General features: G+C 43.3%; 1 protein-coding gene and 1 non-coding gene across 4 annotated transcripts in view; one reads left to right on the plus strand and one right to left on the minus strand.

The window, feature by feature from the left end:
* The window catches only part of ANAPC1 (anaphase promoting complex subunit 1), a 116,324-nt gene that overhangs the window by 46,786 nt on the left and 47,912 nt on the right, over positions 1-21,626 (plus strand). For all 3 annotated transcript variants that reach the window (XM_071208698.1, XM_058278076.1, XM_071208699.1), the window contains exons 17-25: positions 724-911; positions 3,037-3,111; positions 4,704-4,972; positions 6,187-6,278; positions 7,046-7,194; positions 11,507-11,585; positions 11,947-11,983; positions 12,071-12,141; positions 15,664-15,842. In XM_071208698.1, coding sequence (XP_071064799.1) covers positions 724-911; positions 3,037-3,111; positions 4,704-4,972; positions 6,187-6,278; positions 7,046-7,194; positions 11,507-11,585; positions 11,947-11,983; positions 12,071-12,141; positions 15,664-15,842 — 1,139 coding nt within the window. The remainder of the gene's footprint in view (positions 1-723; positions 912-3,036; positions 3,112-4,703; positions 4,973-6,186; positions 6,279-7,045; positions 7,195-11,506; positions 11,586-11,946; positions 11,984-12,070; positions 12,142-15,663; positions 15,843-21,626) is intronic.
* Positions 13,360-13,496, minus strand: LOC111763930 (small nucleolar RNA SNORA1). The gene has a single exon (XR_002796657.1). It is a non-coding gene; the product is annotated as a small nucleolar RNA SNORA1 (small nucleolar RNA).

Here is a 21,626-nt window from a genome sequence, read left to right on the forward strand (position 1 = left end):
CCCACAGAACACGCTCATGGCTATGACGCTGGGCCTGGGCTCACACGTTGAGGCGCTCACTCTCCTCCTGGTAGATGCTTTGGAAACAGAATGCTGTCGGGTTAGAAGCTGTGTAAAGCTTGGTTAACGGGCTCCTTCCCTCATGGAGAGCAGCTTTCAGCACTGCCCAGGTTGCCGTTGGAGAGTGCACATGTAGGACGTTATACATTTACATGCCTGAAGTACTTAATATTTCAGGTGGATTTATTCATGTAGAGATTGTTTTTCTTAGAGTGACCTTTAATTTATGGTCCAAATTAGGACATTTTGAGAGTGGTAGGGGGAGCTGCTAATAATAAATTGCTGGGTATAAGTCAGGACTGTCTCAGGTACACTGGACTATTTGGCCACCTTATTTCTGATCTAAAATTAATGGTCAAAAGTAGAGTCAGGAGAGCAGGGGTAGCTTGGGTTGAGCGCCTGCTTCCCATGTACTGGGTCCCGGGTTCAATCCCCAGTACCTCCTTTAAAAAAAAAGTTTAGTCAAATAGAAAGGCTGCCCTCGAACCACAGCGCATCCCCATTTAATTTGGTTGTTAGTTTACCTCTCAGATGGGTCAGCTAGGAGCTGCTTGCATTCGCTGGCTGTTTATTGACAGTTCTGCATTCATAGTAATTAGCCTTTATGCAGTAGGAGTTAGAAAGAAATGCATGTACTCTAAAATTAATCTTTGTTTTTAATAGTGCAAACATGTTTACACGCAATTAAGTTTATCCTGCCAAAAGAAATAGCCGTGCAGCTGCTTGTCAAGTGGTACAGTGTCCACAGTGCCCCCGGGGGGCCTGGTTCTCACTCCGAGTGGAATTTATTTGTGACTTGTCTCATGAACATGATGGGCTATAACACAGACCGTTTAGTGTGGACCCGAAATGTGAGTATACGCGTTTGCTTTTCCTTGATTATTCTGTTGTTACTGAGGTCATGTCTGCCTAGCTGGTATTACAACCCTGAGAGTTTAATACTAGGCCTGCCTTGCTCAAAACACTGGAATTATACCAAGGCTTATTGTAAGTATGTTGTTGCAAATAAAATATTATTTGGTATTTAATAACTGATTATAATTACCAGGTTTTTATGTTATCACATATGAAGCGTGGTTGGCTACATCTCTTCTCGTCTTTGTAAAATGACTGGGAGTTAGGATCAATAGTCGTTTTTGTTGGTTTTTTAAAATTTTTTGTTTATTCCTCCCCCTTTTCTGCTTTCTGTGTCCATTCTCTATTTGTTCTTCTGTGTCTGCTTGCATTCTCACTGGGCAGCTCCAGGAACCGATCCTGGGACCTTCTGGAGTGGGAGAGAGATGATCACTCTCTTGCACCACCTCAGCTCCCCGATCTGCCGTGTCTCTTACGGTCTCTGTGTCTCTTTCTGTTGTGTTGTCTTGATGCTGCAGGTCTCTGTGCTGGCTGGCACTCCTGCATGGGGCGGCACTCTGTGTCTTTTATAGCATATGAAGAAATTGCCCTTCAAATTCCTTAAAGTCTTACTGGGAGATTAGGGACAATTTTCTTTTCTTATTCCAAACAATTGCATGGGAGCTACTTCATCCCCAATTTTTCTGTTCTTTTTTGTTAAGCAGAAAAAGGTTAAGCCCCATGAAACTGAGGATTTCTACAGTGTAATTCCACTTCAGCTCCTTGTGGTTTCTGTGTTACTATCCGGTAGGACATGTCGAACTGGTGCCACGTTTTGAGGGGTCCATGCACCCCATTTTTCTTGTGTAAAGAAGGATGTGCCTTTCTGACTTATATGCTGCTTGATGGCTCTACAAGAAAAACAAGGAAATAAGTCCTTGGGGCCAAGTTGCTTTAACAGTTACAAGACGGCCTCGTTAAACCCTTGCTATAATTTGTCCTACAGAATTCAGGCCGAAGTGTTCCTCTTTGGTAACAGTTTTTATTTTGTTTTTTCCACATTTACCTTTCTTAAAGTTTCATTTAAATAAATGGATGGTGAGTAGAAATACAGAATTTTTGCCAGTAACTGTGATTTTTTTTTTTGCATTTCTTTGGGCCCACCTTAATAGGCTGATGTGTTAAATTGGGCACCGGGCCAGATGACCTGCTTCCTTCTGGTTCTTGCATTCTCTGTGCCACCTTCTTTGAGGTTAACTTTCTGCGTCCTCTGGGATGTTCATTTTTTCATCAGATAGGTCTTGAGCCCTGTTCTGTGCCAGGCTCGAGCCTGGCTTTCAGCACCGTGCAGTGCTCATGGGAAGTTGCAGGGGCATCAGAGGTGATGTGAGAGGGGAGTAGACTTGCAGAAGGTTGCTTTTATGTAGCTCTCTTGGTTGGGATGGGCTCACTTTTGAACAGCAAGGCCCTAGAAGATGTAAAGGCTCATGCACAGTGGAAAGCGTGACTTGCTCCCATAGCGATGCTTATCAGACACAGATCACCAGGTATTCAGGGACCTGGATTGGCAGAGCGTCTGCCATCTTCAACACGAGACTGCAAAGGCTGCCTTGGGTGGAAGAGCAGAGGAGGCTGCAGGGGCATGCAGGGGGGCTTTCACGGTCTGGACCCCACTGTCCCAGGGTCCCATCTAAGTCCAAGGGAGGCAGGGCATATAGTCCAGCTGGGGTCCAGGAGAAAAAGGAGAATGAAGACATTGGAGAGTAGCTACAGTTCTCTGCCTTAGGCTTGTTAGAATATGTACCGTAGATAAGCTCTAAAGGAATGGCTACTGTTGGGTTCATGCTTCGAGAGTTGGCATATTTTGAACTTGCGTCAAAGTCCTCGTACTGGAGGTCGGTCCTCTCTGCTGCCTCAGGAGTGGCGGCGGGAAGGAAACCACCGTCCCAACCCCGTGAGCCACTTGACGTGTCCCCCTCTTTCATCTTCATAGCAGTCCGTCGCATCCAGACGGAAACCTGACTTCTGAAGGCTTCGTTCAGTTTCCCTAGTTGGTGGAGCTCATTTCCGAATCCTTTAATTTGATCAGTTGATAGTGATGCATTTTTCTGACTTTTTCTCTTTTTGTTTTTTTTTCCCCAGTTTGACTTCGAGGGATCACTTTCCCCTGTCATTGCACCCAAAAAAGCAAGGCCCTCTGAGACCGGGTCTGATGACGTAAGCACTACTATTTCTTGCTAGTAGAAATTAGTCTGTGGATAGTTGTACTGGTCTCCACTTCTCTGGTATTACTATTGATTTGTCTTAATATTTCAAATAACTTTTTCTTTATTTTAATACTACAGTAATTTTGAAGGGTGGGGCCTGTTACATTTGTTCTGTGGTCATTTATTCATCTTCCTTTCCAATGGTCATCTAAAAATTACTATAAACATTTTTGCATCGTCTGGATGCAGAGCTTACAACAAGTATTGTTACATGGTTTTGGTTTGGGTTTATAGGTGTTTTATTTCTGTTTTATCACCTAAAGGGATAATAGTTACCTTTCTATGTGGTGTTTCTCTCATTTATATCCTCAAACATATCAGGTTCAATGGGTATATTCTTAAAGGATCTGTTTTTTTAAAAACTGAGATTCCATTTGCATAAAATGAAACGCTCAGGCTGAAGTTTGTGTTTGGTCAGTGTGGCCTGATGGCCACTCACTCGCATAGCCTGTGACCCAGTCAAGACCCAGCATGTCTCCGCCAGGCCGGAGCTTCCTCGTGCCTGTTTCTCATCAGTCCGGCCCCTTTCCCTCAAGTGACCACCGATGTGATGTCTCTTGCCACGTGAGGGTTCTGCCGGACCTAGAGCTTGGCGTAAGAGAAATAGCACAGTGTGTCATTTCACTCAGCAGTGTCCCTTGTCATTGCTGAGTAGTACGGCCATCTACGCTTACCCCTTCTCCCGCTGGTGGTGGTTGAGGCTGTTTCCATTTTCTGACCTTTGTGAGCAAAGCTGCTACCAACACTCTTTCACGTCTTTGTGGACATAGCTTTCCCTTTCTCTTGGGCCCGTACCTAGCAGGAAAATAGCTGGGTCATTGCTGTCAGGTTTGAGAAACTGCCCCCACGCCTCCAGACTGGTGGCGCCGTTTTGCTCTGGCGGTGAGGTGTGGGGCTGCCCTTCGTTCTGTGCTGCTGTCAGCATTTGCAGTTGTCCGTCTTTTCCATTTTAACTATTTGTGTATGTGTGTGTATGTGCCCCTTTGTCTCTTAGTGGTTTTAATATGCCTTTCCCTGATGACCACTGATGTTAAGCACCTTTTCACATGCTCATTGGCTATTTGTGTATTTTTTTGTGAGGTTTCTGTTCAGCTCTATTGGCTATGTTTTAATTGGAATGTTTTTTTTCAGGGGGGACTGGGGATTGAACCCAGGACCTCGTACATGGGAAGCAGGTGCTCAACCACTGAGCTACTTTTGTTCCACAGTGAGAGTTGATTTTTTTGTTTGCGTTCAAGAGTTACAGAGAGTGAACCTGGGACTTTGCATGTGGGAAGCAGGTGCCCAACCACTTGAGCCACATCCCTCTGTCCACATGGTTTTTAAAGGAGGCTTGTTTTAATTTTCATCTTTGGGACCTGGAGTCCCTTGGCTATTATAAGCTGGTCTTACTCTTTCAGCATTGGGACTTTTCATATTCTCAGATCAACTTAATGTGAAGCTAGAACTCTGGTTGTTTTAAGTCAGTTTGGGTTTGTTTTTTAATGATGACATTATAAGGCGGCATTGTTTAAAAAGTTAATATCTTTTTATTCTTCTCAGGACTGGGAGTATTTGCTCAATTCAGACTACCACCAGCATGTTGAGTCCCATCTTCTGACTACATCTTTATGTCTGAGTCCTTTGGAAGTTTCACAGGCGAAAGATGAGGATTTTTCGCAGAACCTGAGTCTGGATAATTCTACCCTTCTCTTCACTCACATCCCTGCAATTTTTTTTGTTCTTCACCTTGTCTATGAGGAGCTTAAGTTAAATACTCTGATGGGAGAAGGAGTCCGCTCACTTGTTGACCTCCTTGTTCAGTTGGCAAGGTACGTAGTATTTGTGGATTATAAACGGCCAAGAGGTCACTAGGTGGCTCGATCTTATCCAGGAGTATCGTATAGAATCCTTGTAAATAAGTTTCTGAAATCTGCCTTTTCAGAAAACACAACATTTTCAGTAAACTACAGAATTCCATGACGGTAACAGCTGTGTAAGGGCCTTGTAGACCGTGCTAGGGTTTCGTGTCTTTGTCCTAAGATTATTGCGAAGTCACGAGAGCGTGTTCAGCAAGGGGTGAGTGGCTCAGACTTCCCTTGCCCAGGCGACTGGCTGTGCTGGGGAGGAGGCCTGAGAATGGCTCCTGCAGGTCGGTACTAGGACCTTCTCTCGGGGAGTTGACACGTCAGTGGTCAGGCACGGCAAGTGGTAGGATCTCCGTTGGCGCCGTGGGAAGCTCGGCCACGTCTGTTTCTGAGGCAGGGCTGTAGGGAGCTAGCAGCGGACCCCTGTGTGCTCGGGCACCGGCATGGGATTCTCCTAATGTGTTTTGTCAGCTTCTTGGACTCCTTCATGGTGTCTGGCATTGAGCATTAAAGGACACACTTGGGTGGCATTTGAGACTTTGTGACCCTTGATAAAGAGAGTTGAATTTGAATTGAAACATCAACCTCTGAATTGAGATTATAGCACATTTCCTATTTTCTGTGTTTTATCCTGAGAAACTGAAATTCTTTTCTAAGACGAAGTCGTTTGAATTGATGGTCAGTTTGCCTTGTAACAAGTCATCTCTACTGTGAAAACCTTTTTGTAATCAAATAACTTGCAAACCCTAACCATGACTCTGAAATAAGTAACATTTTTATAATATTTTACATTTTAAAGATGTTTTACATGTATATTTCTTATTTACCCTTCAAAACTTGGGAGTGGATTAACTTGTGTTTCCCCATTTTCTAGAATAAAATCCTGAGGCTACCAAAGATCACACAGCTAATAAATGGTAGAGGAACAATCAGACCCCAGTTCTTTTATTCCAGTTTTACCACCATGAAGTTCATCCTGCAAATTGGGTTGCATTTGTCATATAGGGCATCTTAAGTCCACAAAGTAGAAAAAAAGAGATTCCAGATTTGTTTACCTCTTTCTTATGAGTATGTTTTCTAAATTGAAAAGTTAAACTGATAAATCCTTCACACTTTGTGGGGGAAAGTGCTATCATACCTTCTGTGTTATTTCTTTTTTATATGTGCTTTCTCTTCAGGGACTTGAAATTGGAGCCTTACGTAGATCATTACTATAGAGACTTCCCTACCCGCGTGAGAGCCAGTGGGCAAGTGTGCACGGCTGATCAGGGTATGTCGCTGCTGTCAGACTTCCTCAGCAGTGTGGGGCCTTGGCTTGTGTCCTGCTCAGTGAGGAGCACTGGACATGTTTCCTACCTTAGCCTCTCGGGTCAGGGGTGCTGTCTTTCCCCCGGCGTGTCTTCGTTGGTAGTGTTTGCTCTACCTTGGTGACCGTCAGAGCCTGGGGGAGCTCCGTCCACCCCCAGGCTCTGACTGTGGAGGCTCAGGCTTCCTGGGCCGAGGCTTCTTTGCCCTGATCCCGTGCTGTCTGATCGAGGAGCCACTGGCGATGTTGCTCTTTCCATGCAAGTTCATTATAATTAGAAATGATCACAGTGGGGACCTTGGTTGGACTAGCCCCATTTCAAGTCATCGGTTACCACATGTGGCAGTGGGTTAGCACAGTGGACAGTGCAGGTGCAGAGAGTCCCCTTCACTCAGCACTGCCCTGGGCCCACGGCCAGCGAGGGGCCCGGCTGGAAGAACTCTCCTCTCACTTTTAGGTCTTTACCTCCAGGATCTGGTTAGATTCTTTATGGCCTTGGACACAAGAATTTTCCAAATAGCCATCCAGCTTGAGAGAGAATAGTAGTCATTTAACTATTGCAAATAAAAATGTAGTTGGTTATGTACTGTGCCAGAAAGCACGAAGCATTCTGAAGAATCTGGGAAAAACGTCCTTGTTCCGAAATGACAGTTCAACACTGTTGGTCATTTCTCCTTTTATTACTGACTGAATGTTTTCTTGTGTCTTCACAAATGCATCTCCTTATAAAGGTCAGACAGGATTTATGCACCATCCATCGTTTTTTACTTCGGAGCCGCCGAGCATTCACCAGTGGGTGAGCTCCTGTCTGAAGGGTGAAGGAGCGCCTCCCTACCCTTACCTCCCTGGAGTCTGCGAAAGAAGCAAACTTGTAGTCCTGGTATGTGTTCACATGGTTTTCTCCCTGTTCTTTTGTTTTTTGTTTTTAAATTGTCACGTAGTAAAATGGACTTACTTTGTATGTGCTTACAGCTCTATGAATTCAGCACATGCATAGAGTCATGTAACCACGACTGTAATTAGGATGCACCCAAAAAATTTCCTCACGCATTTGACAGTCTCTCCAATTTGTGTGTCTCGATAGTTTATCATGTTCATTACCGCGTCGTGCTCTGTGTGTGAGAGTAGCACAGTCAGTTCAGCCGCCCGGCCGTTGGGGAACGTTGGGTCGCGTCTGGGTTGACCGTCATGAGGCCAGCGGCTCTGAGCGCTCACGGGCAGCTTTCGTGTGAGCATGCTTTCATGCCTCTAGTGTAGGTAGCCCAAGAGTGGGCCTGGTGCGCCCACATGTGGTATCTTTAGGTTTTTAAGAAACTCTTTTCCAGAGTGGCTGTACCATTTTACATTTCCACCAGTGATGTCTGAGAGATCCAGTTTCTCTGCATCATTGCCAGCATTTTTAAAAATTTAGCCTTTCTAATAGATATGTAACAATACCTCATTGCTGTCTTAATTTGCATTTCCTTGATGGCCAGTGACCATTAAGAAAAAATGTTGAATGTTTTTTTAGGTGCTTATTTGCTACCCCGTATATCCTGTTTGGCGAAATGTCTCTTTATGGCCGCATGTTTTCTAGTTAAATTATATTTTTGCTGTTGAGTTTTTAAGAGTTCTAGATATGAGTCCCTTGTTAGATAGGTGGACTGTAAATATTTTTTCCCAGTCTGTATCTTGTCTTATTATTCTCTTAATGTTTCTTTTGTAGAACAAGTATTTAATTTTGAGGAAGTTCAATTCATCAGTATTTTCTTTTATGGATTATGCTTTTGATGTCATGTCTGAGAATTCTTCATCTAGCTCTAGGTCATGAAGAGTTTCTCCTGTCTTTCCTTCTAGAAGTTTTACAGTTTTATATTGTACATTTAGATCTGTGATTCTTTTTGTTAGTTTTTTATAAGGTGTGAGGTTTAGCTTGAGATTCTGTATTTATCTATTTGAATGTCCAGTTCTTTCAGCACCATTTGTTGAAAATATTAACCCTTTTCTATTGAACTGAATTGATTGCATTCTTGTGGGTTTATTTTGTAGCTTTTCTGCTCTAGCCCATAGATTTATGTGGCTATTTCATTCTACCTTGATTACTATAAGCAGCTTTTCTGAGAAAAATGAAGAGAATAGAAGAAAGGAAAAAGAGGAGGTTTTTGCACTCTGCTGAACATAAGGAGTTCAGCTTTTAGTTCCTTGGCCAGAGAGAGGGGTCTCGTTGTGCTGCGCCTCCCGCACCGGGGCACTCTCTTAGGGCTGGCTGAGCTCGGTTCACATTGGGGCTCGACAGTGCGCTGTGTAGGTGGTACTGGAGTTCTGGCATCTGCCGCAGTCTGCCTGGTGCTGTTTACTTCAGAGACCTCAAGAGCTGGGCCATGGGTTCTTTCCGGGCTTTCAGTTGTGTTTTGTGGGACAGATGGTAAAATGTGATGATTCCATTTTACCCTGAACCAGAACCTCCAGTTATTTTATTATTTTTTTAAAGGTTTTATTTTTTAAATCTTTTTTTTTAAAGATACATAAATCACACAAAATGTTACAATAAAAAATATAAGGTTCCCATATACCCCATTCTCCACACCCCCACTCCTCCCACATCGACAGCTTCTTTCATTAGTGTGGTATATTCATTGCATTTGATGAGCACATTTTGGAGCACTGCCACACAGCAGGGATTATGTTGTAGTTTACACCCTCTCCCAATGTTTTTAAGCTCTCATCAACACTGATATTTTAAACTCTAAAGTTAAATCATAGCAGTGGATTTCGTGTAGTGCAGTTTAGATACCATGTTGCTGTACTGAACTTCATTATGTTATTAAAATATTGCTTCCTTGTGTTTAAAGAGAAAAATAGGGATAAACGTTTTTGGAGGGGGCTAGGAAAGTGAACACTTCCAGATACTGAAAATCCTCTACTCTCTGCTCACAGTGGAGAAGAGTCTTGAACATGAGTCAAAAACTGAATCATCTTTCCATTGAGGCAGTTTCCCCTCCATCCACCGGTGCAGCAGGATACCTCTGAGAGTGGATTAATGAGCACTAGGATTATATAGATGAGACTTGAATATATGAATTGATAAGAAAGAAAAAAGTTCTTATTAAGTAGTGAGTAGATGCCTCAGCATGTTGACAAGCATGTGTGGAGTGTGGAGGACACTGACGCTGAGCGGTGGCCGCCCACCAGTCATCTTAAGACACAGGAATGCCACAGCACCTTTGCAGTCCTGCCTCTTCCCTGGATCCCACGGCTCCAGTTCTGTCCCCTCCCTCCCGCCTTGGAGGTTGCCACCACGTGCTCCCTTTTGTACCATTTGTTCCTTTTTTTCCCTTTTATTTTTACTATTGTGCTTGTATCCTTAAACAATGTCTTGTTTCGTTTTTATACTTAGAGCTTCAATTTGCTTTCCCCTCAGAACTGTGTTGCTGATATTCTTTCGTGTAGGGTGTGCCTGAAATCATTTATTTAAAGTTGAATTTTTAAATAGCTTTATTGGACTATAATTGGCCTACCATAAACCACACATATGTATTCACTGTGAGAAACCAACATGGGAGTCAAGATAGTGGACATATCCGTCATCCTCAGAGGTGTCCCCTCGTCCCTTTGCACCCTCCCTTCTGGCCCTCCCTGCACCGCAGCCCTCAGCAGTCGCTGGTCTGTTTTCTGTTAACTACGTTAGCTTGGCCCTTCCAAGGTTGTATTTAAGTCACACAGTGTGTAAACTTTTCCAACACTCTCCTTTTGTTCAACAGAACTATTTTTGGGTTTATTGCTGTATTATATATCAATAGTTTATTAACTTTTATTGCTGCTAGTAGGATTGCATTATATGGACATAACAGTTTATTGCTTCACTTGTTGATAAACACTTGATTATTTCCAGGTTTTGGCTAGTAAAAAGGAAGCTGCTAAGCACATTGAGGCACAAGCTTTATATATGCTGGATGCAGGTCTCTTATTAGACATATGATTTTCACACACACTTTCCCAATCTGTGGCTTTTGTTCTTGTTCCCTCGAGTGTCTTTGAAGAGCAGCTGCTTTGAGTTTGATGAAGCCTGACCTGTCTGCTTATTCTTTAATGAATTGTGCTTTACCTTCTTGTCTAAGAGATCATTTGGCCCATGATCACAAAGCTTTCTCCTGCGTTGTCCATAAAAATTTTTACAGTCTTAGGTTTTCTGCTTAAATCTATGACCCATGGTGAATAGTTTTGCACGTGGTATGAAGTGTGGATCAGAGGTCTCTTATTTTCTTTGCATGCAGATGTCCAGTTGGTGCAATGCTATTTATTGAGCCTGCCGGCTCCCGACGGACTCGTCTGCGTGGTGTGGGTCTGTGCCCGGGCTCCGGGCTCCTGTCTGTGGTCTGCGTCTCTGAGTGCTGCGCTGTCCCGGCAGTCCTACCTGTACCAGCCTGGGTCTGAGGCAGCGTCAGTCCTCCGACTTCATGCTTTTACGAAGTCGGTTTGGCTGTGTTAGGTCCTGAGCACTTCCATAGGAATTTTGAAATTTGTTTGTCAATTTCTATAAAACTTGTAGGAGTTTTGATTGGGATTGCCTTCACTGAATAGTCTATGTGGGAGGATTGAGGGCTTTAATGGGACTGGCCCTTTCGACTGGTGAACATTGTCTCTCTTGAGGTCATCTTTAATTTCTCTCAGCAGTGTTTGAAGTTTACAGTGTAGAGGCATTTCACATCTTTTTTCAGATTACGGTTTTGGTGTTTTATGTTTTTTTGATGCTATTATAAATGGTGTTGTGTTTTTAAATTTGAGGGCTCTGTGCCTTGGCTGTGGTAGTGGTTCCATGCCCGTTTGTCAGAAGTCACAGAACTGCTGAAGATGAAGACGACCTAACGGAAGGGCAGGATGTCCCATGTTAATGGGTTAGAAGAGTTAATATTGTTAATATTGTTACCCCATACAATATACAGTCCATTGTAGTCCTTATAAAAATTCCAGCAGCCCTGTGTTCTCACCTGCTCTGAGATAAGACATCTACTCTGATAACTTCACACACAAAGAACATAATCTATATCGCCTTGTTTACATACTCATTATATTAAATGATGATACAGCCCATAATTATACAAGAAAATAAAACCTTCATTGAACTGTAACCTAAAATTGGTAAATTTTCCTGTATGAAAATTGTACCTGGATGAACCTGACTTGCAAACAGTATTAATTTTCTCTTTATGCAGAGCATTGCTCTTTACATACTTGGAGATGAAAGTGCTGTGTCTGATGAAGCCTCACCGTATTTGTCCAGAATAACTATAGGTAAGTTGGTGTAATGTTAGGTCCCCCCAAAGCCAATTTTTATAAATTTTTATAAGGGTTGAAATAAAAAATTTAAAATGTCATCAGTATTTGCTTTAGAGGCCATGTCTTGCCTCTTAGTCCAGACCTGCTCTTGTTTGTAGTTCAGAACTGATTTTCAGAGACCGGAAAAGTACTTACCATCTAACAAATCTTATATTTTCAATGTGGTTAAAAAGGCATCAGGGGGAATTAGTGTACTTATTTCTTTATTTTTAAGAGGTATTTCTTAGTGAATTGTGAATTCTAAATCTCTTCTACATGCTTTTCTTTTCCACGGTGACCATCAGAATATTAAAATTTCATTTTGTTTGCCTTTCAGCCCCCCAGAAGCCACAGACAGAGCAAGAAGCAAACAGGTCAATTTTATTCAGAGGTGTTTCCATATTAAAAATGTACGATGCTAAGTTTTATGGTCTGTGTAGTGACTATCGTTCTCCATTTAGATTTGGTTTCAAGCATCCTACTACGGTTTCCAGTCTAGCTGAAAGACTAGTTGTCTGGATGACAAGTGTAGGTAAGAGTATCTTGGTTACTTTTTATATATCTTTGCAATGAAAGTGAGGAACCCCTGAGCGGGCCCCGTGCCCCCTGTCCCCATTAGACCTGAGCCGCTTGAGGAGAGGGGGCCCCTGGCCCTCGGAAGCGCCACAGGCCTGTGGTCGTCTGTTTCCCTCTGTTGTCTGAGATTCCAGCTTTTTAGTGCTCAGTCAGTAAGAAATGGTTATTTGCCATGCGCCATGTCAGCGTTGTCGCCTGTAGAGTGACCTTAGAATGGAGAACGCAAATCACTGCACACTCAGACCTGAAACCGGTATGATACTTGGTATGAGGCATGAGTATCTCTGGCAAACTAGCAGCTGTGTGAGCATACGAGGTGTGCTCCTGAAGAGGTGGTGTACTCCAGAAGAGGCAGTGGTGTGCTCCTGAAGAGTGCTTCTGAAGAGGTGTGCTCCTGAAGGGTGGTGTGCTTCTGAAGGGCGGTGTGCTCCTGAAGAGGTGCTGTGCTCCTGAAGAGGCGGTGTACTCCTGAAGAGGTGATGTGCTCCTGAAGAGGCGATGTGCTCCTGAAGAGGCGGCGGTGTGCTCCTGAAGAGTGCTTCTGAAGAGGTGTGCTCCTGAAGGGCGACGTGCTCCTGAAGGGTGCTCCTGAAGAGGCGGCCAGGTGTTTTCTGCACCAGGATGAATACTCAGCAGGAAGAAGGGCAGGGGGAGAGCTCTCCAGCCTCTGCTCTTACACCTTGTGCCTCCAATGTGCTTTTCCTTCTCCCTAGTGGGGTTTTTTGTTTGTTTTTTGTTTTACGTATAAAGAGTATTTTCTATTACATGTAGTATAAGTCAATACATTTTTCTTTAAGGAATCCAGCATGTTGTGGTCTTTCTGCTGTTTCATTACCAAAGTGCACTTAGTTCCCCTGAAGCTGAAATAAGATTAGTCTTCCAGGTAGCCATGGTAAAAAGGCTCGGTGCTCTGGCCAGCCAGCCCTGGCACGGTTCTTTCCAACGGGCTTCTCTGTCCCTCCGCTTGTGCGTGAGCGTACTGATACATACTTCAGAAGCGCCCCGCCTATTTACCAGAGTTCCTGGAACATAATTTCTTCAACTTACTCACTTTAGGTCCCTAGAAAGAGTACTCTTTTATTTTGGTAAATGATCTAAAATGTATTAGCCTTTAATCTGTCTATAATATTGAGAAGTCTTGTTTCATTAATTTTTTACTCATGACTTTAGCAAAAAATGTTACAGGTCTCATTGTCACCACTGCAATCAATTTACTATAATGGAAGCATAACCTTTGTCTCAGTGTAGCCTTTCTAGTTTTTAAATAGAATAAAACACTGAAAGTTCTTAAAAAAAATTACGAAAAATGCAAAAAATTAAAAATTACTGAAAGAAGATATGATAAAAAATAGTGTAGAATAGAATGTTAAAAAGTTAATGGGGAAACGGACTTTGGCCCAGTGGTTAGGGCGTCCGTCTACCACATGGGAGGTCCGAGGTTCAAACCCCGGGCCTCCTTGACCCGTGTGGAGCTGGCCCATGCACAGTGCTGATGTGCGCAAGGAGTGCCGCGCCACGCAGGGGGTGTCCCCCGTGTAGGGGAGCCCCACCTGCAAGGAGTGCACCCGTAAGGAGAGCCGCCCAGCGCGAAAGAAAGTGCAGCCTGCCCAGGAATGGCGCCGCCCACACTTCCCGTGCCGCTGACGACAACAGAAGCGGACAAAGAAACAAGACGCAGCAAAAAGACACAGAAAACAGACAACCGGGGGAGGGGAGGGGAATTAAATAAATAAAAATAAATCTTAAAAAAAAAAAAAAGTTAATGCATCAATGACTAGAACAAAATGTTTTGAATTCTCATCTACAAAATGTTCAACATGATTTAGTACTTAACAGTTCTTTGTAGGCTCCCTTGAAATTGCAGTAATTGTCATAGGGAACCCATGTTGAAAAATACTGATTGAGTTCTATCCATTTGTTTATCTCGTAATATTTAATAGAACTGTTTATTTTCATATAAGAAAACATTTTTTGACTCAGTCATTTATCAGCTTTCTTCATAAATAATGCAAAATACTGTAAAATTTAGAAAGTTATTGCCACCGTAAATAAATTTTAATTATCCTGAGGATTAAAAAAATTCCAAATACAAGCTATGGTATTCATATTAAAGAGCACATGCATGTTAGGTTTAGTCTAGAAAGTAATAGCAAAGCGGATTCCTAGCAGCGGCCACGCCCCTGCAAGCAGGCCACAGCGGCCCCCGTGCTGCTCCCTGTCGGCCCTCCCCCTGGCTGGGAGCCGCAGCCCTGCCTCCCACCTCTTCCTCTGGAGGGTCTTGGTAGGTGTTTTCTTTTTTCTCGGCACATGTCTGAGCTGAGTCCCAGGCGCACGTCCCATAGCTCAGGGAAGCGCAGCTCAGTGCGTGGGGTCTTGCTGGTTTCCCCTCCTGCAGCCGGGCGGCCCAAGCCCACCCTTGGCCCCCACAGGGTCAGCTGGCAGAGCCTAACTCTTTGCAGCTGCCTTGGGGGCTTCGGAGAAGCCCTGGGCTAACCGCAGCCTCCAGGTGGAGCGGGGAAAGGTGGGCGAGCCATGCAGGTTCCAGATGGAGGAGCGGGCAGTGGCCAGCAGTTTTTGTCTGCTCCAGATCTGATGGTGTGAGGCAGGTAGGCTGAGGCTTTGCCGTGCGCCGAAAGTGAGGAAACAGTGTGGGGAGGAAAACACAGTGCCTGTGCCCCTTTTAGCTTGTTATGTAAGAAAAGACTCTCACCCTTCCTGGGCCCACCCTCCACAACCCATCTTAATAGTTTTAGTGTCTTCATGTATAGGTTAGTGTTACATTTTTAACCTTTAGGGTGATATAAATACATGTTCTCTTTAGTCAATACCATTTTTCAAAGATTTATCCTCATGTAACTGTAGGCCATTTATTTTCACTGTGTTGTTTGAATACACCACAACTTGTCCATCCTTCGGGTGATGGAGAATGGGGTTGTCCCCCACTCCTTTGCCATTGGTAGGTGGTGTTGCTGATGAACTTGTGTGTGTCCTGTGCAGTGTGCACGAGTTCCTCTGGAGCGGAGCTGGGCTGTCGGTGCTCAGCCTTACTGGTTGATGCGAACCGTGTGCCCATGTTTCCCCACAGCTGAGGACGTGTTTGCGTGCATGTGGGTTCTATTCCCTGGCGGTTTTGGTTGGCATTTCCCTGGTCCTCGCTGACTGGAGCACTGTGTTTTCATGTGTGGACTATTTGTGTTTCCTCCTTTAAGAAATGTCTGCCAGTTCATGGTGTTTTTCCTATTGGATGGTTTGTCTTTTTCTTGCAGGTATTAGGAGTTTCTTTATATTTTGGATACTAGTCCTTTTGAAATTTTTAGAGTCCTTCTCTACCTCCCTGATACTAAGGCTGGTAATGTGGTGAATAAAACGAATTTCTCTCTTACTTGTCACGGTAGATGTTTACTAACTTCAGTCATGAGGAAAATGGGGACAGTGGCAGATACAAATGAAAACGTTTCTCCTTTCCTTTCACCATAAGGGTTCACTCTAAGGGATTTGGAGACGCTTCCCTTTGGAATTGCTCTTCCCATCAGAGATGCCATCTACCACTGCCGGGAGCAACCTGCTTCCGACTGGCCAGAAGCTGTCTGCCTCCTGATTGGGCGTCAGGATCTTTCCAAGCAGGCCTGCGAAGGGAACTTACCCAAAGGGAAATCTGTGAGTATCAACTGAGAAGTTCAAAGCCCAGTTTTAGCCCCAAATAAAACTAAAGTAGAAATGTTCTTCATTTTCTTTTCGGTCTTTGTGAGAGTAAATACCAGTTTGTCTTTTCTGTTTTGTGCCAGATGGGATTTGTAAGTGGACAATCTTGTTAGTTGTAATATGGACATGGAAACGGGGTTTTGTGAATGCTCTGTCTTGGCTGGAACCGTCTTTGCTTCTTGAGTCTGACAAGAGCTGAGGCAGTAGAGTGACTCCCACGACTGATCGCAGTTGTACTGTGTTAGCTACTGATGACGTAGTCTCCACTGAGCACATGGACCCTGGATTGAGGAAAATGTAATGTTGTCATGCATACTTTTTTTTTTTTACTTTATTAGAGAAGTTGTGCGTTTACACAATAATCATGTATAAAATACAGGATTCCCATACAACACCCCACCACAAACACCTTGCATGCTGCAGAACATTTGTTAAAATTGATGATAGCATATTTTTATAATTGTACTGTACATTAAAATCCTTGGCTTAGTTTAGTATTTTTTTTTACTTTTTTTTAAGGAGGTACCAGGGATTGAACCCAGAACCTCATACATGGGAAACAGGTGCTCAACACTGAGCTACACCTGCTCCTGATCCATGGATTTTTTAAAAAAAACTTTATTACCATATATACAATCTAAACATTTCCCATTTTAATTCAGACATATATTTCAGTGCTATTATTGTATTCACAGTGTTGTGCTACTGTCACTACCATCCATCACCAAAACATTTCTGTCATTGTCAATAGGAACCCTGCACATTTTTAAAAATTAATTTATTGAAGTATATCACTCATACATAAACATATATAAACAATAAGTGTATAATAATAGTTGTGAACTTACAAAACAAACATATATAACATAATACAGGACTCTCATAACTCACCCTATCACCAATAGCTTGCATTGTTGTTAAACCTTTTTAACTGATGTTTAAGGAGCATTGTTAAAATATTACTACTAACCAAAGTATTTTTCCCCCAACCAACCCAATTATTATCTTCATATCATTTATATATGAAAATACATAAACAAGTGTATAGTAAAAGCTGTGAACTTAAAAAGCAAACATACATAACATTATACAGGGGTCCCATACATCAACCCTCCACCTTGCATTGTTTTGAGACATTTGTTACAAATTATGAAAGAATATTGTTAAAATCTTACTACTAATCATAGTTCTTATCTTACATTTGGTGTGGTTTCCCCCCAACCCACCCTATTATTATTTTTTAAATATATTTTTTATGACAGAAGTTGTAAACTTATGAAACAATCATGCGCATGTGCAGAATTCCCAACAACACCCCTCCATCAACATACCACACTGTGTTAGAACATTTGCTACAGATAAGATAATCTTATCTAATTGTTACCATGTCCACAGTGTACATTTGGCTCACATTTTCAGTACTGCCTCCTTATCCACACAGCACGTCTTTGGCATAAATGCAAGACTGTTATATTATTACTGCTAACCACAGTCCGTAGGTCACTCCAGCTGTGTTTTTCCCCGTGCTTCTCCACATTCCCAGCACCCTGCAGTAGTGATGTACATTTGCTCTAGCTCACAGAGGACACTCATGCATCTGTACCATCAACCACAGTTCTCATCCACATTTTGGTTTACTCTGCTATTCAGTTCCTAGATTATTCTCTACCATTCTGTCAATTGGCATTTCCATACCTAGACTACCATTTTCAGCCATATCCTCATTTATGAACTAGCTATTTTTCACTATGTGTTACTATCCACTCTATACGTTTCCACACTTTTGCAGTAAATCTAATTAAAATTTCTATAGACATTAAATGTCAGTAGTCCATGTCAGTTCTCCTCTATCTCCTGTAAGAATCTACTACCTACCAGGTCTTGAAGATATTTCCTGCAATTTCTTCTAGAAGTTTCATGGTTCTTGCTTTTATTTTTAGGTTTTTGATCCATTTTGAGTTCAATTTTGGATAAGGTATGAAATAGGGGTCCTCTTTCCTTCTTTCGGCTATGGATATCCAATTCTTTCAACGCTATTTGTTGAATGGACTGTTCTGCCCGAGGTGTGTGGGTTTGACAGGCTGGTCAAAAATCACTTTACAATACATCTGAGGGTCTGTTTCTGGACCATAACTTTGGTGCCATTGGTCTATGTGTCTATCTTTATGTCAGTACTATGCTGTTTTTGTCACTATAATTTATTACAATAAATTATATACTATGTAATGTGATTTAAAGTTTGGAGATGAGGGTTTGCTTTTCCGTTTTTGGATGTTTCTGGCTATTCAGGACCCCCTACCCTTCCAAATATTTGACGATCATGTTTTCAATTTTTTTTTTTAATGCTGGTGGAATTTTTATTGGGATTGCATTGAATCTGTATATCATTTTGAGTAGAATTGACATCTTTTTTTTTTTTTTTTAAGATTTATTTTTATTTATTTAATTCCCCTCCCCTCCCCCGGTTGTCTGTTTTCTGTGTCTTTTTGCTGCGTCTTGTTTCTTGTTTCTTTGTCCGCTTCTGTTGTCGTCAGCGGCACGGGAAGTGTGGGCGGCGCCATTCCTCGGCAGGCTGCTCCCTCCTTCGCGCTGGGCGGCTCTCCTTATGGGTGCACTCCTTGCGCGTGGGGCTCCCCTACGCGGGGGACACCCTGCGTGGCGCGGCACTCCTTGCGCGCATCAGCACTGCGCATGGGCCAGCTCCACACGGGTCAAGGAGGCCCGGGGCTTGAACCGCAGGCCTCCCATGTGGTAGACGGACGCCCTAACCACTGGGCCAAAGTCCGTTTCCCTAGAATTGACATCTTAATGATATTTAGTCTTCCAATCCATGAGCATGGAATATTCTTCCAGTTATTTTGGACTTTTTTTATTTCTTTTAACATTGAGTTGCAGTTTTCTGAATACAAGTGCTTTACATCGTTGGTTAAGTTTATTCCTGAGTACTTGAGTTTTATCTGTCCTATTTTATTTTCACCACTCTTTTGACACTTTTAGTTCCTTTTATCCAGTCTTCATTTCTAGACTCTCTTCCAGGCCTCTCTCTCCTGTCTTTTCTTTTCAGGCTCTAGCATACCTTTAGTATTTCCTGAAAATCTGGTCTCTTGCTTAGAAATTCTCTCAGTTTCTGTTTATCTGTAAATATTCCAATCTTGCCCTCATTTTTGAAAGACAGTCTTGCTGGATATAAGATTCTTGACTGAAAGTTTTTCTCTCATAGTATCTTAAATATATCAGACCACTGTCTTCTTGCCTCCATGGTTTCTGGTGAGAAATCAGCATTTAATCTTATTGGATATCCCTTATATGTTATGCATTGCTTTTCTCTTCTGTTCTCAGAATTCTCTTTGTCTTTGACATTTGACATTCTGATGGGTATGTGTCTTGGAGTTGGTCTATTCAGATTTTTTCGGATGGGAGTACATTGTGCTTCTTGGACATGGATCTCTATGTCCTTCAGTAGGGTTGGGAAATTTTCTACCATTATTTCTTTATATATTCCTTCTGCCCCTTTTCCCTTCTCTTCTTCTGGGACACCAGAGACACATATGTTTGCATGTGTTTTGCTGTCTTTTAGTTTCCTGAGACCTTGTTCAATTTTTTTCTGTTCTTTTCTTCATCTGTTCTTTTGTTTGTTTACTTTCAGAGATCATTTCTTCAAGCGCACCAATCCTTCTGCCTCCTCAAATCTGCTATTATATGATTCCAGTGTTTTCTTAATTTCATTTATTGCATTTTTCATTCCCTTAAGATCTGCTATTTTTCTACGTATGCTTTCAAATTCTTCTTTGTGCTCCTGCAGTGTCTTCTTAATATCCTTAATCTCTTTAGCCATCTCATTGAATTTATTAAAAAGATTTGCTTGAACATCTATGATTAGTTGTCTCAACTCCTTCGTGTCATCTGGAGGCTAATCTAGTTCCTTTAACTGGGCCATAGCTTCCTGTTTTTTGGTGTGGATTGTAATTTTTTGTTGGTGTCTTGGCATCCGGTTTACTAGAGTATTTATTCTGGGTGCAGTTTTTCTCTTTAATTTAGGGCTTCCTGCCCTTTCTCCCTTGCTGGTTGTGTAGTAGGAGCCACTGTTCTAATTGGTGCTATAAGCTGTGGAGGCTCAAGTTGCCCTCATTGGACCAGGGACCAATGAAGCTTCTCCCAGCTTTCTCCCTTGCCAGGTGTAGGGACAGAGTCACAGCTGTGTGTAATAATCCAAGTTGTGCAGGCCTAGACTGTCATTGCCCAGAGAGACTGATGAAGCTTCATGCCCTTTTCTCCCCTGCTTGGGTCAGGGATGGAACTGCAGGTGGGGGCAGCAATCTATGTAGTGCTAGTATAAGATGACTGCAGTTGCCCCAGTAGACTTCCGAGTTTCAGTCTGTGCCAGCCAAAGTTACCTGCAGTTACCTGGATAGCCTGGTGCTGGAGCCCTCCAGCCTTCTCCCTGCCAGAGGCGGGGCTGAAGCATAGGCTGGGGCTGCAGGCTGATCTGGGTGAAAGAAACTGGTTCCTACCATCACTGATTTTCCGTCCTGGCTTCCCCTCAAGCTGGGGGTGGAGCCACAGTGGCAGCCACTGGCCTCTTTCTGACTTGGGCAGATTCACACCCCAGCTTTTCCCAGGGTTATATCTTAGCCAGCTGAGTCTACCAATCAGTAGCTGAAATCGGCAGCCAACTGTCTCCTCCTCCCCTGTTTTTGGGAAATGGAGCCTACAGTTCCAGCCACAGAATAGCTCCTGGGGCAGCTCCTCCCGCCAGAGTAGGATGATCACTGGTCTCTGTGGCTTGACCGGTGATTTCCCAGAGAGGCTGGTACTGGTCCCTGCATCTTCCTCCCTGCTGGAGATGGGGCAGGATCTAGGCTAGAGCTGCCATCTGACCTGGATGGAAAGAAGCCGGTCCCCACTAGCACTGTGATTTCAGTCCACCCCGCTTCCCCTCGTGCCAGTTGCAGAGTTAAGATGGTGGCTCCCGGCCTCTTTCTGACTTGAACAGGCTCAGACTTCAGCAGTTCTCAGGATTATACTGTAGCCCACTGAATTTACTTATCAGTAGCTGCTGTTGGTGCCCAATCGTCTCTTCCTCCCCCGTTTTTGGAAACTGGAGCCTCCCATTCCAGCCACGGAAAAGCTCCCAAGGCAGCTTGTGCCTCCAGTGGAGGATGGGCACCAGCCTCCAGGGTGTGGAGTGCTGTACTCATGAGTCTTCTCTGCAGATGAGCAGTCTCCTCCTTCCACTCCTTCAAGGATGTGGCAGGATGCTCTTCTGGTCTCCTGGGCCCCCAAACAGGTGCTTCAGCTAGGTCCAGGTAGCTCTGGGTGTTTACTAACTGCCCTGTAGCAGGAGCTGACTCTAGGAGCGCTTTACTCCACTGCCATCGTGCTGGTTGTTGGAACCCTGCACATTTTAAACCTTAGCTTCCCACTCACTTCCCCACCCTATCCCCTGGTACCCTACATTCTAGATTCTGACTCTGTGAATTTGCATATTCTATTTAGTTTCAATCAGTGAGATCATACAATATTTGTCCTTTTGTACCAGGGTTCATCTATGTTGTCACATGTGAGAGAACTTCATTCCTTTTTATAACTGGATAATATTCCGTTGTATGTAGATACCACATTTTTTTTAACCATTCATTAATTGATGGACACTTGGGTTGCTTCCATCTTTTGCCAGTTGTGAATAGTGCTGCTGTCAGCAGCAGTGTGCAAGTGTCTGCTTGAGTTGTACCTTTCAGT

Source organism: Dasypus novemcinctus, chromosome 17 (genome assembly GCF_030445035.2).
Source record: "Dasypus novemcinctus isolate mDasNov1 chromosome 17, mDasNov1.1.hap2, whole genome shotgun sequence".
In the NCBI taxonomy this organism is placed as follows: domain Eukaryota; kingdom Metazoa; phylum Chordata; class Mammalia; order Cingulata; family Dasypodidae; genus Dasypus; species Dasypus novemcinctus.